This window comes from Phaenicophaeus curvirostris, chromosome 13 (assembly GCF_032191515.1).
Source record: "Phaenicophaeus curvirostris isolate KB17595 chromosome 13, BPBGC_Pcur_1.0, whole genome shotgun sequence".
Taxonomy (NCBI): Eukaryota; Metazoa; Chordata; class Aves; order Cuculiformes; family Cuculidae; genus Phaenicophaeus; species Phaenicophaeus curvirostris.
The window spans coordinates 6,773,238-6,792,640 of record NC_091404.1 but is presented as its reverse complement, the minus strand read 5'-3'; the positions used below and the strand labels follow the sequence as shown (position 1 = coordinate 6,792,640).

The 19,403-nt window shown below is 38.3% G+C and overlaps 1 protein-coding gene across 5 annotated transcripts in view; it reads right to left on the bottom strand.

Annotated features, from left to right (window-relative positions):
* TENM1 (teneurin transmembrane protein 1) overlaps positions 1 to 19,403 on the bottom strand; it is a 662,362-nt gene that overhangs the window by 101,597 nt on the left and 541,362 nt on the right. For all 5 annotated transcript variants that reach the window (XM_069868106.1, XM_069868109.1, XM_069868108.1 and 2 more), the window contains one exon: positions 16,278 to 16,478. In XM_069868106.1, coding sequence (XP_069724207.1) covers positions 16,278 to 16,478 — 201 coding nt within the window. The remainder of the gene's footprint in view (positions 1 to 16,277; positions 16,479 to 19,403) is intronic.

The following is a 19,403-nucleotide window of genomic DNA, read 5'->3' as shown; positions in this document are numbered from 1 at the left end:
CAGCAAGCCAGGGCATAGTGACCAGATACTGGTAACTGAGTGAAAAGTGTTACAGAAAAAGTAAGTGTCAAACCTACTCCAGCAAAGGAAGGCTGGAATGATCTTATCTAGCTTTTGCCTTTCTTTCTAGTAATGCATTTCTCCCCAGCATTTCATCTAAATCTTCTCTGATGCGAGTCTAACCAATTCTGTAAGCACTAGATATAATGAAAACTGGTTTCTTAGTTGGGGCCAGACACTTTCCTCAGTTACCCACATTGTTCTGCTGCTCAGCCAACACATACTTTATGGCCACTGAGGCCTTTTTGAGACTTACATTTGTTTTGATGATTTAATACAAGGCTTCAGAAATGTTGTTTACTGTGATAATGTATTTTTCTGCCATGCAAATCCAAGATTCTCCTCAGACTTCTTATGCAAGGCAAGGGAAATTAAGCCTAACGTCATCCTATTAATGCTGTGGCAGTACATGCAGCTTTAATCCATAGCTAATTCAAACAACTAAGATTAAAAAAAGGCATCATCAGTTCAGGTTGTCCTGTTTTTAAATGCAAAACAACTCCTTAGCTCCTCCTGAAGACAAACAAGTACAGAAATATCAGCATAGCAGGGAGCCACGTTATCATTTGTGTGGGTATTGAGAGATGGGGTTTCCATAGCAGACTAGACAAAATGAGATATTTGAGTGAGTGGACAGTGACCGAATGCAATGGCAAATGATACAATAACTTGAAATAAGTAAATAGCTTTAAATCAAGCTGATGCGGTAAAAATTCAGAAAGCATTGAACCCAGTCAGCAAGACTGATATCATGCAACTCTTCTGCTCAATGAAGCATCTGTCTCCTTCCACAGCAGTCGATTCTACAGAATTCAGAAGCACCTCAAAATTCTATGGGTAACCCCTGAAAGGCCAGCAGAGCAGGGCAAGGGCTTTGAGCTATGGGTAGGTGCAGCACTTGAGCCACACAAAGATGTCACCTCCGACCAAAACAGCTATTCTACTCCGCCTCCTCTCCATCCCTCTCCTGGCTCTGTGGTTGTTGCCTGGAGCTTATAATCTGAAGCTGCGGTGAGCTGATTCAGATAATGAAACTGGCAGATAATTATTCACTTTATTTTCCTAGGTTAATACCTGGCAGCATGCTGAGCTAAATCAGCCCACTGAGGAATAAAAGAAATAACACAGGCAGAGCAAGGGAGGAGATGCAGATCAGTCTGGACAGGGACTGTCCTACTGAGGAGTCACAAGCTCTGCCATCGGACAAGACTGCAAAGGACAAGAGCACGGGGGATTTGACTTATTTAAGGTAAGAAGCAAGGCAGGTGACAAGAGGTTATAGTTTGGGTTAGAAAAGTCATCTTGGGCGTATTCCGTCACAAGCCTTCAGTTATGCTGTTAGATTAATTGCTAACCATCCTCACAGTATACAGTGCAACACACAATTCGTTAAGTCCCTCAACTGTGTTGCTGTTTAGGCTTGTAGGCTTACATAAAGGCTATCTCTTCTCTCCCACTCCTCTTCAACGCTGCTTAGTGGGATATGTGCCTGCTCAGCTCGCCTGCCTGTGCTCTAGGCAGATCCTGTGTAGTGTCGTGGGTTGAAGGCTGGTCTGTGGCCAAGAGACCAAATCCTCAGTAGGCTTGAATTTTCATAGCTCCCATGAAACCAACAGAGTCACCCTAATTCACAGTAATTCACGGCCTTGTTTCAGCTCTTGTACCTGTACACTTTGCAGTCAAAACAAGGTTCTCCAAGTGTAGGGCTGGAAAGTTAATTTCCTTATTTAAAAAAAAAAAAAGCTCATCTGTGCAGACTCACTGCAAGCAACGTACTGGCAAACTGCTGGGAGCTGGCCTGAACTGACCCCTGCAGTTTCTTACAGGCTTTCATGAAACACAGTCTTTATCAGATCTAAAATTCAGAGTCCTTAGACTTAAACCAATTAATGAATAAAAGACTTAAAGAATGTTCACCTCAGATTAGAATTTTTACTGACATGTCCTTAATTCTTGGTACTCATTAAGTTTATTGGAAGAAAGCAAATGTCAGCTGTGAAGCATTATTTGTACGTATTCTCGAGAAGGAGACAAATATGTTGATCATTCCTGAGCTAATCTAAAAAGCATTAAAAATTCACTCCACATGCTTCATTTTAATTACCTAAGTCAACAATGAGTTCTTTCAAATGTGTTTTATAATAAGTTTCTTTTTATGTGATATGAAAGGCAAATTAAAGCTAAATATTTTATAATTTGGAATGATAAGGGAAGATCTTATAGTTAATTTGACACGTTTCAGAAATAACTCTTAGAAAATCATGCTAAGGATACAAAATTATATGTAAGCAAAAGCGGTCAAATACTACAAAAACACTTGCTTTTTACTTTTCTTCACCTTCACAGCTGTCTTGTTCTACAGGCACTCGAAACCTTATGTATCACATTCATAATTTTGCTATCCATTTTTTAATAGCGTGGTTTCCCATAAAGATTTGAAATTAATCTATCCTGACTTTCGCCCAAGAAGCTTAACTGCTGCAGGCAGCAAAAAATCACCTCTCAAGGCCTAACAAAGCAAGCTTTTTCAGTTTAAATATACATTGCATTTAATAAGCTCGCATGATAATTTCAACAATGTTCCTGAGCTTTTTAAATTACCTTCCTGCTGTGTCCTGGAGACAACTCCGGTCTAGCTTTCATTTTCAGCACTGACTTTATTAATATATTAATATAATTTTTTACACCACAAAAATGTTCAAAAATTTAGTTTTAGGAATTTCAAAAGCACCTGAGCTATTTTTTTCAGTAAAACCTAATGGAAACTTGTCCCAACTAGAGAAGGCTACCTGAGAGAGTGCATAATAGAGGTTCAATGTACATACTAAGTTTTAACTGTACCACAAAAGATGTCACTATTATGGTATCGCTTATATTATTTTCCCAATTTAAATGAAGTCCTTTGGCAATCTGAATGTTATAGTTGAATCTAATTCAGGCTCCTCCAACAGCATCACAGTATGTCAGTTAGGTGTGCAATAATTTTACAGTTTTAGCCAACCACATCTATGCCAATAAACCATCAAGCTAGGGACAGTTTTTCTACAGAGGCAACACAGAAGTATTACAGAGGCTACGCCAGTATTCAGTGACACCTGCTCTTCAATCCTGAACTGGAAATCAAAGGGACTTGGAAGTGTCTGCAAACCAATTTTCAAGTCTTTGGCTGTCAGCTGCCAGGTTTTCTGAAGGTGTTTCCTCTCACAAACAGAAATCAGGTTCCTGTGTGGAAGAGGCAGCAAAGGTGAATTCGCTAGCAATTACTGCTACACCTTCTCCCTACCATTCACACCACCAAGCACCACTTGATGGGAAAATGTCATAGAACTTTATGTGAAATTTGGTACAAACAAAAATAAATCAATATGATAGATCATCGCTGACTGACTGACAACCGTTTGGCAAAAAAACCCCAAACCTCTATTGCTCTACTGTCAGAAAACTAAGATAACACACAGTTCTGACATGCATCTACTTGCATAGCCCAGTTTGCCTATTTTATTGTAGATTTATATAACAGAAAATAGAGGTACAGAGGACTTTACTCCATCACCTATTCTTCCTTGTTCCAAATTAAATCACACCCGGCATTCCTTAAAAGCTCCCAGCAACAAAGAACCTACAATCAGACTAGGTAATCCATACCACCACCTCTTCAGAGATAAACATTCTCTCAATCTAAATTTCTCTTGCAGTACTTCTTGTCCTTTTCTCCATGCATCACATGCATACATCTGACAATGAAATATATAAAAGGTCACCTCACACTACCACAATTTGCGAGTTTGAGTGCTTTGTTATATTTTTTATATAAATTCAAATCAACACTTTGATGTTAATTACATGAACACTGCAAAACTATTGCATTTATTCAACATATACCTGCAAAATAATTTCCACAGTCATTCCCACAGGTTCTGCTCTTGTACAAAGTGGGACTTGGTGGCCCATACAAACAAAAGACAAATGGTGAAATTCATCTCATTCAGCTTGAGACATTTGTGTCTGAAACAGTTTTCTATTACGGTTTGTTATTGGACTGCAATGCTTAAATTTATTCAGCCATTGGTATTTATCCTTTCTGACATTGTCATGAAGAAAGAGACTGTAGCAAGTATATAAAGCTATGTTAAACACAAGAGGAATGATATTGGAAAAATTCTCAAGGAGAAAACAGGTCCTGCTCATATTTACTCTCATTTCTGGCTCTGAACAATGCTAGAGTCTCATAAGACATCACAACTATTTACAGCTTTCTGCGTGTTACACAAACCTGGATTTTCCTTAAATATCATTCTTTTCTTGCACGTTCTCAATGTCTTTTATTACTTGACTTGCATTAAGTACCCCCCTTCCCTCCCGATTATGTAACTGATACTGTTTCCTATTTTATCATCAGTAGATCTACTGGCTTTGCTATGAAGTAAATTAGCAATTCAAGTAAGTAAGTTTGGGGGTCTCACTGGCAACTGAAAAATAGCAGAGTTGAGATCAGTCTAACTGAATAATAATCTATTCACCATTCTCCTTCATGTTATGAACTGCATTATTCTAGGAGCCGTTCTACCAGGAGACAATGAGGTACTTGATGAGGCTGTGTCTTCCTCAGGGAGTCAAGAGTTGCAGAAAAGTACTACTGAATAGTCAGTGTCTTTGGAACAAAATGGGGCAATCTAAACTTCACACAGCCCTGACTATTATCTGGGGTAATTCAGACCGAATTACTGCACATTGATCAACTATTTCTATGAATGGCAAAACTTGTCCAAAATTTCTCCATTCTCCAAACATTGTTTCATTTTAAGCCTTCCTACTGTAAGCTTTTTCCAGAAACCCTTTCTGGCATGTTGCCTCACAGATATCTAACGGCTTCTGTTATCTTTCTACCACAGGCCACAACAAACAAAATAAAACCACTGGAACTAAAACGCCATATCCTTGCTGTTCGTTACTCAGAATGTTTCATCACCAATTTAGTGATGGTTTTAATTGCTTTCTGGAAATAATCCTACCATCATCTCATTGAACTTATTTCTGATGCATTAAGTACTCCAAAAATAGCTCTTCTGGCTTATAGTGGGAAGGCTGCCATTAACACTATTGTGTATCTCAAAATACATGAATGTAAATGCATTTTTAAAAAAACCCTTGTGTAGTCTCTGATAATGCTACACCTACTTGAAAGTATCTTTTCAAACTGGAAGCTTCAATTTGCATGAAAATTTATTCATGTAGAAAAGTAAGCAGTTGGCAGACAGAAAGGTCCAAAGGGCAGGTATATAAGTGGCATGGGAAAAAACAGAGAAACTTTTCTTCCTTCCTAAGTCTTTTACCACAGGATTTTTTTTTCCAGCTTTATTTTTAATCTGATGAAGGATATTTTCTTCCTGATCCAAATCCAATTTGTGTGTATATATATATATATAAACTCTCTCCCTCTATCGATTTTGCTGTGGTTCAAAATGGTATTTTTACAGTGCAAAAATATAATCAATACAGCCTGATGAATCTGGACTGGAAATGGTAAACATACTAACAGACATTTCACTTCAGGCAGCCAAAGCTCTGAAAACTGATACCACTGAAAAGGACTACTCATTCGCTATCGGGTGTATCTCTGTTTACCCAGTCACAGTACCAGTGTGAAGCAGAACACAATTATGCTGTGCTTGCCATGCATGAGACTTAAGCTGCAGAACCCATCTCCTTCTTAGAGATGATACAGGTTGGCAGGTCAGACAAGGCTTATTTAAAATAAACCAGCAAAAGTGTAACCTCATGGCAAGGAAAATTAGACTGACGCAAGGGTGAGGAGAACCACACAGTATTCTGACCAGGACATTTTTTAAATACCTGCTTCCCAAGTAAATGTGGAGTTTCCTTGTCAAAACTGGTCCTGTATTCTGATTTGTCTCCATTGTTTGATTTCAAATCGTACATACTGTAAAGCAGTGAGATTACAGTCATCACTGGAGATTCATACTCTGACTAACAAGCTCTGAAATCCTTCACAATACACTGAGAACCACAAAAAGAAATGCTGTGCAACGTCTAACTTGTTCAATATTTTATTTCATCAGGAGACGAGTAAGAAAGCAGTCCAGAACAATCTATCGTGAGCCGTAATGAGTGACATGAAAGCTACGAAAGCTATGCCTTTGTGTTCACTCACAGAGGGGAAAAAGCAATCCGCAGTTCCTCGGGCTGAAAAGCCAGTTGTGTAGGAAAAATGGGAAACCTGTTGAGTAAGTGACAGACCATGAGAATCAGGGAAAGGATGAGGCCTATGATAATGATGAGAAACATGGAGAGCAACCAAATGACTTCTTAGAGAAAAAGGACACAAGCAAATAGACAGCTCAGTAGGTATCTTTAATAAAGCTGTCTCACAGGTACAGCCTGAACTAACACAACATCAAAAGAAAATAAAGACTTTGAGACACCTATTTTCAGCAAAGATTCATCAGATTGCCTGAGTGGGTCAGGATATATCTTTATAAAAGCACTAAATCTTTCATGATACACAAAACTACTATTATTAACACTGACTAGGGCTGTGCTCACAGCATAAAGTTTTCCACAATTATTTAATTAGTAAATGTAATAAGTAACTAGTAATATTCAGTAAACAAGTAACGATTTACTTAAGCACTATTTGCAAAGCGTAGGCACCATTTTTAATTCACTGGCTTACCTTTCAATATGAGTCCACTCACAAAATTTGCTACAGTGAGTGCTTACCACATCCAGGTCCTGTGTTCTGTACACTAGAGTTACCTGCTGACTTCATTAATGAAGATATATTTTACTTATCATATAGCTGAAGGGCTCAAAAGGTGGGCACTGGTACTAATTCTCAACATATTACAGGAACATCACCTCAGATTCATCATTCAAGCAATGACAGCCCCCAAATGGCAAAAATGCCACTGCTGCCTAAATTGGACATAGAGTTGGAACAGAGAAGGAAAGGGGATAGTGACTTTCAGAACCTGCATCAACATGCTAGGACTGGATAATTTTAAAAAGACATACTTTCATTTTTAAAAAATTATTTTTTTCAGGGAAGAGCAAGGCTACACCGACAGACAGAAATAGTGGATCAACCAAAATAAGCCTGAGGAACTAAGCGTTCCCAACAAACAAATTCTATCACAATAATGACTGCTGTGAGAAACTAAAGGTCACCACCAGCTTCTGAGACATATCTCGGTTTCGCAATCAAAAGTCAAACCAGCTGAAGAGGCTGGTCTTGCTTCCTCTCTTTTTAGTACAAATAAGCAGTTTCTTGGCCAAACTCAACGGCCAGGCATAAGAAGCTCTTTCACAAAACCAAGGACTGCAGTCTCAATTAGGAAAAGTCATACAGTGCTTGGTGACTGAATCTGAAAAGTGTTTACACGGACAAGGAGCAAACATTTCTATGTTCATCGCTGCATTTGTGAAGACGAGTAGAGAGAGAGGTGAAGCAGCTCCCAGTAAATAAACCATTAACTTCCTCTGTGTCAGCAGCACGAACAGAAATAGCACCATGCATCTGGTAGCTGCTGTTCCGTCTTGTTGCTGTTAAAGCAAAGATGCAGCTCGTGACTTGCATTTTTCCTGCACAAGGGAGAAGCGGCACCTTGGGGACACAACCCTGGCTTTTAAGTGAGCACTGCTACCACACTCCTCAGCGCCTGCGATACAACTGCAGTAGTGATTGTAAATCTTAAGAAGGGAAGGAGTGTCCTTTAGAATTTTGCTCAGTCTCTTCCTTCTGTGCTGCCTTCATTGTTCTCCTAAGTCATCACTTCTCACGCATGCAAACACTGCTTTGCTGAGGCAGTACTGCTACCCCCAGGAGATGGTGCCCAGTCACATACTCCTCAAAGATTCCCTGCTACTTCTCATTCCACAGAGCTGACAGAGGCATTCCCAGGCTGGCCACCCTTCTTCAAGGCATTTTTGTAATGAATGCATGGGTGATGAGAGTAGGAGCTGAAAATGCAAATGTGCCATGGGAATAATCAGCTCTCTGCAGTCCATCAGAAAATGATTTTGGATCACAAGGTCATAGTTACTATTTTAATAATCTGTTTATAAAATAGCCAAGGCTTCCTAAGCTGAAGAGTGACATGCCTGAATGTGCACTGCAGCTACAATACACAAGGAGATTTTGCTCTATCACCACTGAAATGTTCTTGAGTAATTACTATAAATTTTTTTTCATTTAGAAAGTATTACTTGAGTCTAAACATTTAAGCAAAAGTCCTTCAAGAAGGCAAAATCCACGAATTCCTTAAATATCCATATAAGTTATGCCTGCAACAATCTACACAATCAAAAAGATAAAAAATGCAATATGAAGGAGAAAATAAAGTTCCCATGAATTTGACTTTTATCAATAGCACTTTCCTATTTTGACAGGTAAGTTAAACTGCATAGACTCTGCTGCATAAGCATATTGAAATGATAGCTATTTTTGTAGCACTCTTACCATGACAATAAAAAAATATTATAAATATCTGCTTTTCAGGGGCCTATGCAACACATTTTGTGTAATAGATGTTCTGAAATTCATCGAAGGACAAAAACTGTAGTTATTCTAGTACTTTTTTATACTCTCGTTTTAAGAATTCCCATTTGTGCTTTTCCTGCTGTAAGAAAGGGAAGCTCCCTTGTAACACAAGAACTCTTCTTTAAATATTGGTGTTATGGATAACTTGTCGACATTTCATAACTAGTCTTGGCTTAGCAAATTAAGAGTGGAAGATTTTGTATATTGCTACTGTTTTGAAGTCCACCTAGGCTGCTTTTCCCCCTCCGTTACAGCATCCACAAAACTAGCAGAACATTCCCCAAACTTCTTTACTTTACTTAAACCTCTTTTATAAAGGATTCTTGTGGAGTATTTCCTTGGATACAGAGTATTTGTAAAAGTCCTTTCCATACTACAGCCTGCCAGTTGTTTTACTAGGGTTCTTCATCACTGTCTAGTAGATCGAATACCATGTAGCTGATAAGGCTGAGATGCAAAAAGAGATGCAGGCACCTAACTACTTTGAATGTCTAAATCCAAAAGTTAGACCCTTAAACGCTTTGCTCAGCTTGCCTAAATCTGGACGTGCCTGAACCACTTTGAATTGCTACTGAAATCCCCCTTAGTTGCTGGGTTTTGCTACTAAATAATCACTCAACTGAGGTCATGACAGCTTTATGTTAAACTCTCATTACTCTTGAAACAGATCTGCTGGAGCTGGCCTAACGCAAAACACATTGAGGTGGACAGGTCCTGGACACAGCAGACTCCCTGTAGAGACCCACTGCCATGCGTACAGAGAGGAAAGGCTCTGTTAAGTACCTAGAAAGCAGGATAAACAGGACCACAATGCTGTCACCAGAGTAATTAATGCACCTTGCTCCTGGATAAGGGAAGAGCTGCTGGGATAGAAGCATCCAAAATTGGGTCTGCGGATTCCACTTAGTGACATAAGAAATACCTTTTCCTGGATTAGACCAGGATTTACAAAAGTTGACTTAAGTAAGGGACATTGCCAATAATTGCTGAATGAGGTGCAGGCAGCAATAGATTAAGAATCTTAATTTTCAGGACGAAAAGGGGAAGGAAAGAGCCATTATTCTTGGCATATCTGCAAAATAAGCAGCAATCAGTTGAAAAACATCCCAAGTCTCCTCATTGTATATCTCATACCCTTGACTTATCCTATTTCTTAAATCAATACATGATTACATCAGGTATTTCTGGTTCCCTCTGGACTGATTTCAACATGCAGGAAAATTAATTTTTATTGGAGTGCTTCTTCACTGCCTTAAATTTCTCATGTTTTAAATTTTCCAGCAACACATATTAAGTGTTCCAATCTTTAACTACTAAGTTTTTAATAGAAATCTTGCTCACCAGATATCTTTTTGCAAACTCTTGCAACTCTACAGGAGATACAAATCAAACTAGTCACACATAGTATTTTTTTTTCTCTTCAATGAAATATACAGTACTTTGTACAATGTCAGACAATGTACAGCAGGGGAAACTTCAATCATCCTTTTAATTAGCAGAGCAGTAATAGTCAATGCTCCTCACAAATTAAAAAAAGGGGACAGTTAGATGAAATTAAGTAAGTCCATCATTTCTTCAGAACAAAGCAATGAAGAATGGTTATAATGTAATTAAAAAGTTATTGAGATTTGTCTAAAACAGGGCATAGAGTAGAAGTACCAGCACAGAGCAGAGCAGTCTATAGAAAATGCATAACAGATCACATCATGTACTGAAGAAATTTCAAGGCTATTTTTACTACTGAGAGTTGTTTGTAGTGAATACCCTTGTCCTTGGCAAATCAGAATGACTGACACCCATAATTTGCAATTTCCTCAACCTGAAGAGTTTTCTGATTGCACTGAGATGGTTTTACCTAATTATTTTTTCAAGCTGTAGTTTTTGATGTTTAATTTTGGAACCAATTTGAGATGTCTTGAACTATATTAATACACTGTATTATGCCTTCATTTCTTTTTGAAGCACTTTACTTTAAAAAATGCATACTTCTAATGATTTTTAAATTACTCTACTCTGCACATATCAATTTACAACAATTACAACATTTTGCATTTTTCAAACCACTTCAGTTTTAAAGAGGTTTTATGCTTCGCAAGATACTGAAGGAAGAGGCTGCTGATCCATTTTTATCCTTTGTAAAATTACCACCAATCTTGCTAGAGAGAGCTTAACCAAAAATAGATATGCTAAATATATACCATCTCCATATAATCATTTTAGGATGAATGTTTTTGTGACTAAGAACTGCCAGTATTCTTTTCCTAATCATAATTAGGTTGCTTCAGCAGTATAAATGGCTTCAGTGAAATTACAACAAATGTCCTGCAGTAAGGAGGACGGAAACTGTCCTACTTTGTCTGAATAGAGTCTAGAGAAATGAATGCAGGACAGGATGTCAGAGGCATCAGCTCTGTCACGGATTTCATTACTTTTCAGTTTATAATATTTTAGGCATAATGCTGCAATTAATTAGCGACTCTGGGCTGGATTCTCACCTGAAACACACTGGGATTGCACTGGTGGCATCACTGCAGTTACACTAATTGATGCTAGCTAAGACTTTGCCCCCTTGAACAACTCTGTCATCCATCTTCTCTGATACTTGACTCCCTTAATCTCAAGGCTCCATATTAAAGTTGTCAGTCCAAAAACAGAGGATGAGATTTGTTGTTTGTATTGTTAATGCCGCACTTGCAATTAGCCAGAGCTTCCCTTCTACTTGACATGAGCAGTCAGTACTCACAACTTTGAAATCTGTCTTTCTGAAACTCTCATTAGCATCAAGGGATTTTGGATGACAGCCTATAAGTAAAGCAAGAAAGATCCACAGGCAGTAAGTAGAAAGTTGACTATACTTAAAACCTGTTGACACTAAAATAGTGTACTATCCTTCTTCCATCCTACTGTGCATATTTCAAAGTAGACTACACCACAGGTAAAGACAGCAAGCAATGTCCACTCAGGCCAGTGGGAATGAGAAATTTGATTACATTAGTTGAATAATGACTGCAGCACAAATCCTTGCAACAGGAATTGTAACAGCTATGTCTATAGTACAGTATTTGGAAGAACTCAGCTGGAATAACTCAATACTGCTTCTCTACAATTTTCTGGCACTGGTATAATTTTGAAGCAGTGAAAGCCATAGGTTGTTTATGACCTTCAGCATTCAAGCCAGGTGGCAAATTGGCAAAACAGTCTAATCCATCTCCCTCATGGTAAACATGTCAGTGTATAATCAGATAGAGCAATTAAAGTATTTTGAACTTGTCTATATAAAAACTAAATCTTACGTGCAGGTGTAAGTTAAGTTACAATTTTTTTTTCTCCATATGTCACATCAGGATACTTATCAATGTTGGTTTTGATTGGTGTAGCCAAAGATATGCCAGTATTTTCAGAGAGAATTTCAGGTAATGCTGCCTAAATTGGGTAAAAGAAGGAGGAGCATATTATCTTTCTGTTTGAACATTAGCTGACTGGAAGAGTCTTTACAAAGAAGAGCATAAGTTGCAAGTTGGGATAGGTAAATTGAAGTCTGAGGGAACAAAAGAAAATGGCTTTTCATGGAAGTTCAGTTTTGAAGGACAGAAAGAGACCAAATACACAAGTATCAGATACCCACCTAACAATGTTAAAATGACGGATCTTAACAGAGCTGAATAAAATGGCAGCATGGGTTGTGTCCTACAAGTACACCTTACAAGTAGTGCAGGATTTTAGCAATACTAAATATCTGACCAACTTTCAAACCATACTGAGCTGCTCCTATTGAGCAACACTAATTCAAACATGATGAGAACATTTCATGACAGCTGTTTTGGAGTTCTGTTAGAGGATTTTCTGGACCCCAATGGATAGCAACTGGCCATCAAGAACTTTGGATTTAGAAGGAGTAACTGGAGGTGGCAATGAGATCAGCTTTTGGCAGTCCGCAGATCAGAGCAGAGACAATGTTGGACATCTGTATTAAGTCAACTAGCCAAAACTGGTTTGGACAGTGTGGGGCTGTAACAGTGCAGTGGCTCTGCTCCTTTTGGTCTTGGAAATTGGGAATCAAAGCAAAGCAAAGGAAGTGAGCAGGTTATGTTACACTGGTGAAGGATCCTGGCTTCAGGCCTCTGATAATTACAATAAGATTGTGAAGCACTTCAGAATCACCACTTTTTTTTGGCTAGAAGCTGGTGCAATGGCCACATCAGGAGAGGACGTCAATGATTTTGGCAGCAAGCACCTGCTCTCCCCAGCCCATAGCTGTTAACAGGATGCTCCCACATGGCAGTGTTACAGAATCCCCCGATTGCCAACACACATAAAAAATGTTCAAGCTGATGGGTCATGCAGTACAGCTAAACTAAGTCAGTATGTCAGATGGACTCTGCACTGGTTATACGGTGGTTAATTCAGCATCACGCCGCTTTACTCCACAGTCATAGCGTAAGAAACATCTTTAACACTGGAGTTTTCTTTGGATAGAAGAGTAATCCTGAACTCTGGTCACAAACCAGCACTACTCTAGTTATACCACCTTTTGTAGTACAGATGTTTTGTGGTGAATTATTCTATTCTATTGAATAAAATAGTTCCTTAAAAACATACATAAGAGCTAAAGAAAAAGGAAGACTCCTTCAGACAAAGCATTGCAAAAGTTAAATGGACAGTCTGAGACATTTAACTGCTGACCAGAAAAAGGGCATTAATGGCAGAATTCATATTCCTATAAGGAAGCTTCCAAGATGGACTTGGCAATACTTAGGTGGAACATAGCTATGGACTCCTCATTTTGACAGTCCCTTTAGAAACTATACCCCTTGTGAGGTGAGACTAGAAATAAATCCAATTCACTCCATCAGTCTGCTTTGGTGCGTGTGCTCCCTCATTTCACGTTTTTTTAAACTAGCCTCTTACCAAGCAATTAATTCAATCATGTCAGAGTTCAGTGTTGTATCCAAATAGTCTCAACATGCAATTTCAAGTAGAATCTGATTTGAACAGTTTGGCAGATTAGAAAAAGACATTGTCTTCAGTACAGCAACTGTGCTGTGTATATACAAGTATATACAAGAGCAAGTAACTGCTTGAATGATCAGGCCACACATTCTTAGAAAAATGGTATTTCTTTAAGTGTGAAAAATGAAACCTGTTTCATAAGAAACACAGGAAAGATGAGTTACTTAAGGTACAGGTATCTCCTTTTGGTTTTTTTGACCTTTGAACATTTAAGCTTGGAAATTTCAGCGTTACCTTGATGCAATTTTTTTTTATGAAGCAACAGGAAAAGAAAAATGCATACTTTATGTGGTCATACTTGCCCAAAAGCCAACTCAAAAAGCAAGAAATACATAACTCTTTTTCTGGCGTTATTCTTCTTCTGGAGGTGGAGATAGAGACAGGGAGAGAAAAAGAAAGGGTGGGGTGGTGCAGAGACCGTGTGTATGTACCCATATGGGAATAAAAGGGATTTAAAATATTGACTCTATTTATAAACCTTAAGGACAAAAAATACAATGAACGTGACAAAGAATTTGTCAGTCTTTCACTTCACAGAAAGAAACACAATTGTAGACTTTTCACCTACTCAAACTGGGAGTAGAAGGTGCACTTTTTAGCAGAGAAGGTCAGACATAGTTGAAACAATTTGCCTAAGGACATGGTAGACCATTCTTCATTTTTCAGTCTTTGTGTGATGGTTGAATTTCTCAAAACTAAACAGAAATTATGAGGGTCAAGCAGAAACAAAAAGAATGATATTTTTTTTTCTTTTTGGTATGTCTTACAGAAAATCAAACAGCATGAACACCATGGTCTTTTCCAGCCTCAAAAATCCAAGAACAGTTCCAGGAGAGGAGTTCGTGGTTTACCGTTTTCATCCTCTTCATCGTACAGAACCTCATGATTTTTTCCATTCACATATGACAGCTCATTTATTCTGACCTTGTTGACTTACTCATATGATGTTTTCCTTCCACACTAAAATCAAGCTTTACTTCCAGCATGCACAGCAATCACTGATCTTAGGAAGAAGGTCTCAAGAGCAAATGAACATCTACACTTCAGTCTTAACACTTACTGTATTGCCACAACGATCTTGAATCTAGTTAATACATATGAAGAAAGATATATTTGAAAGGAGAAATCTGGTATCTAGCTATTAAGAGCAACGCCTGCTGGTGGCTGTAAAAGCATTCTTTGATAACTCAGAATACAGTAAGGATGAAGAGTGGTATTTTCTCTACTGGTTGATCGATGTAAGAAAAAAAGCTACCTTTTGTCTAAAAATTAATTAAAATCACTTTTGAGGTGAGAAAAACATGAAAGCTATGATCCTAGCACAGAAGATAAAAGCCTCATTGCTGCAGTTATTTATTAGCTCTTTGCTCCCATACTTAATATCTAATTGCCCCATGCAGCTAACACAACAGACCTACTGGAGATTTACGTATCTTTTTGAGCGACAATAACATTGCATTTAGAACAGAATTAGCTTGCATATATTGTGAGTATAAAAATTAATACATATCTAACACCTTTCTTAATTATTTGCTTCATTAATGGAAGTAATTGCATTTACTAACCTTCAGGGAATATTTTTAATATATAATGAAACACATGATAAAAATGCAAGCAACTAGGCTTTTGCTGAAAGCCGATAAAAAGTCAATTCTCATCAAAGTAAACACCATACCTGACAGCGTCAGACTGAAATTACATGCGTTAATTTTGGAGCGTAGAATGAACACAAGGTGTTTGTAACAAACACTAAAATTATTATCAGGTTAATATTTTATTGCAATTTTATTGTTATCACAAAATGGGACATTTTGTAAATCCTAACTTAAAGATCACCATACACTTAAAAGGTCTGAACGAAAATTTATACTGTCTGAGTGTTCTTTTGAATGATGATTTCTAAGGAAAGTTGGTGACTTGGACGACTGGTTGTATTCCACAGTATTCAGCAAACCTGTCACTTGGATGTATTCTATACTGGGGTGAGATTCTGGTCTTGTGAACTTTATAGGAGAAAAAAAAATAGTAGCACATACATTGGTAATGACATGCTCCATTAGGGAGTAAAATGTCCACAGTGCATTCATTTCAAGAAAATGAAACATAAATGTACAAAGCTCTCAGGAAATCCATTTCAATTCCTAATCAAATTCAGTGGGATCAAACCTTGACGATCCTCCAAGAGAGAAAAGAGTTTTTATCCCAGCATTAGAGAATGGATGGTCATTTCTGTTTAAAGATTTTTTGACAGACCCTTCTTCCTCATGCATTTAGACCATTATTTTTTTTCATATCCCTGCAGTCTCTCCAAGTTGTGGATTCTCTCATTGTATGAGCCTGATAAGTGCTTAACATCTCATGTGACAGTCACACATAACTCATATCCATGCCAGGAGGCTCTTGCAGGATTACTGATCTCACTGGCAGACCATCAAGCAGTGAACGTTCCTGTCACAGAGAGAGACCCTTTCTATCCTTGCCAACAGAAAGCCAGTTGCTGACAAGCCCATTAAGTGCTATGCCACAAACCCCTTGTTTGCCCATCTTGTTATTTAAATTCATACTAGCACAGTAACAATAACCACATTCTTTCATGACTTAAACAGAAAGCATAGGTATTACTGAAAAAATAAAGGCACCAGCATACCTGTTGAACAGTCTGAACCCGTCCATTGTGGTTCACAGCTGCAAACTCCTGTGTCTAGGAGGAAAGTCCCGTGCCCCGAGCACTGCTCCTGGCACACAGGGAGCGATGTCTCACAGTTCACACCGCCCCAGCCTGTGGAGCAGTGACATTCCCCTTGAACACACACACCGTGGCCAGAGCACATTGGATCCAAGCAGTCCTCTGGAAAGCAGGGAATATACAATTTAGAGCATAGAACTAGCACCTCTACAGTAGTTTCCTAGCGAAATACAACATCGGGGTATCAGATTAGTTTAGTGATTTTTGTGCAACTACCCAAACTGAAAAGATGTTAACAAACACAAGGAAATAAAAGCCTATGCTAACATCTCTGCAAAAGTACAAGCCAAAACCAAGAAAAAAGGAAGCGTGTAGACTGCTAGAGATCATATAATTCTGCTTGTCAAGGATATTGTCTTATTTTTAAATGTAGATTCCCTAGACAGATCTAAGTCCAAGTCAGTGAAGTTGGTAGTAGGGCTGGGAAATAACTGTAGCAATTAATAATTACTTCTACACTTCTGCATTGTGTTTCCATTTGGGTATTTGTGCTCTGTGTTTTATTTACATCTGGGAAAAGTAAGATTTATTCTTTCATCTTCCCGTGGAAAGCTATCTCTATAGCTGAAAATTTGATAGAAAAAAAAAAAGGGCCATCCACTAACCCTGAGCAGTGCATCTCTGACTGAATGCTTGCTGTAAAAAAATCTCATATGCTTCTGAAAAGTATCTGCTGGGCAATTGCAGATAATGAACAGATTCATAAAAGTCATAACGTACTGATGAGCAATTTGCAAAGAGACAAAGAGCTAAATTTGTTCTCAATTTGGATTAAACAATTCCTAGTGAAAAGTTCAGGAGCGCTGCAGAAGAATTTAAATCAGCTGGTTAGACCTGTATAATCAGCATATTCTTTCATAAAGCCCCAGCATTTCTTTAACAGGGCTGATTTTAAGCAGAACACAGCTGGCCTTCTCTGGAGGCTGCAAGTAAGTCTGCAGAGCTGAAGAGGAATTTGTGGGGTCCAAGCATGGGAAACAATTAGCCAAAAGCCTACTCATGTCAGATCACGCTTCAGACTAGTGTTAAAAAGGCACTTTGAAAGTTCTTGTACGTATTTTTCAAGTATCAGCACAAATACTATTTTAATAATTAAATTGTAGACTTAACAATCAGTATTCTGTGCTGCACAAATGAAGGGATGCTCTCTCCTTCAGACAGGGAACACTAAATACTTCAGACAGAGATTAACGGTCTCTAGTTTATAGGACCTTTTGACCCAAGAACAAAGAAGCCAGGCTTTATCTTTTGAGCTGCTAGGCCACCAATTCAAGATTCTATTTCAAGATTTATTTTGAATCTTTTTCAGCCTTCTGGGCTTGTGCACAGCACAATGTAATTCTGAAAGAGAGGAATCAGTATTTCTGGACAATGCATATCTTGCTAAGCACGGGACAAAAATACTCAGCAATTTTCTCTCATCCTGAGACAGCTCTTTATTTTGCTGTTCTAAAATTAACTGTGTGACTCCATAAGCAGTTTAAAAAATATCACTCACTTTTGTAATGATAATCGGTTAGGACAAATTCAAAGGGCTCCCATAGCAATGACTCTACTGGTGCTCCCTAGACAGTACATCTGTTACTATGTTTGCTACATTAACAATACTGTTATAATACTAAACTCATAATTACATACAATAATGTAATCTGAATTCCTGACAGAATTACTTCCACTCCTGCACAAGTTATGTTGTACAATACAGTAAACTGAACAGTCCTGTCATGCACACACTGTTAACTCACTGTACTTGGTTGCACAGGTTTGCTTCATCACTCCTCTTTCTACATAACTGCACGTTTAAAAAAAATTAAATACATCTCTTACTTTAAAAATCTGATGTTTTCACACTTATTTTCAATAGCTCTCTCAGTACACTTATCTCAATTTTTTCAACCATTTTGCAGGTGCACATTATGGCAAGAATCAAAGTAACTGAAAACAGTGGTCAGCCTGTCATCAACTACAGGCTTGTTTGGCAACACAGTCTCAGTGAATAAATATGTGGATTACTTGCTTTTTCCCATTTGGGTTTTCTTGCTTTTGTCTGTTTCTGAAACTATCAACAACTGAGTATGCCAGAAGCATTCTCTTGATCCTCCCTTTAAAAATTGTACCAGGTATGTCAAATCCATCAAATCCATCATGGACATTTTTCTGACTAGAGAATTCAAGCCACATGAAGAGCCTCCTCTGTGTGCTAGTCAAAAGAATTACCTAAAATCTATATAGCAGGAAGCACAAAGTATGCTGTCACTACCTTCAGGCTAAGGGGAATAGTGAAAATTCATAAAATCAGGGCAAGCATGAAGAAGAGTTCTGCTTTTCGAGGCTATGCACAAGGGAAGAAACTCAAAGCTGATGAGCTATCTCAGACATGCTAACAGGCAAACCAAAACTATTTCTGTCTATAGATGAGGGCAGAGACACACTGGAACTATAACCAGCAAAAGTACGCTTACTTTTTCTCAAGATTTCCCACTTTTCATTAGCCAAGCCTTAAAAGATGCGAGTTTAGTACTCTGAACACAGGCTCACAGTAAAAATGACATATGACTAGAGGATTACACAATATGCTCTGCTAAACTGAAATTGTTGGCCATTTGGCTTTATATTGTCAGTACATTCTTCATGGAAAAATCTAAGATGTAACAGAATGAAAAAAGGGAAAAGCTGATTACAATCTGCTAATGACTTTGGAGAACCACCACATCATATTGTGTTTAAGTGATCTTCTGACTGTCTTACCCTTTGTTTTTCGTCAAGTAAAAAAAGCCTGCACGGGCTCCCTGACAGTGTGTGCTAAGCGACTGAGGTCACTGAGAGTAAGGGGGACCGGGGACGCCAGCCACCCTTGCTCAAAAAAGTATCTGGAGCCTCAGAGAAGAATAGCGGAGACAAACATATCAAGATAGTCTCACAACTTTTGCAGAAAAAAAGAAAACAAATCCCCCTACCTCTCTGCTTGCTGGGATGTTTTCCAGGAAATGTTTGGAGGATTGAGAATACTCTGCTTATCGAAAGGCA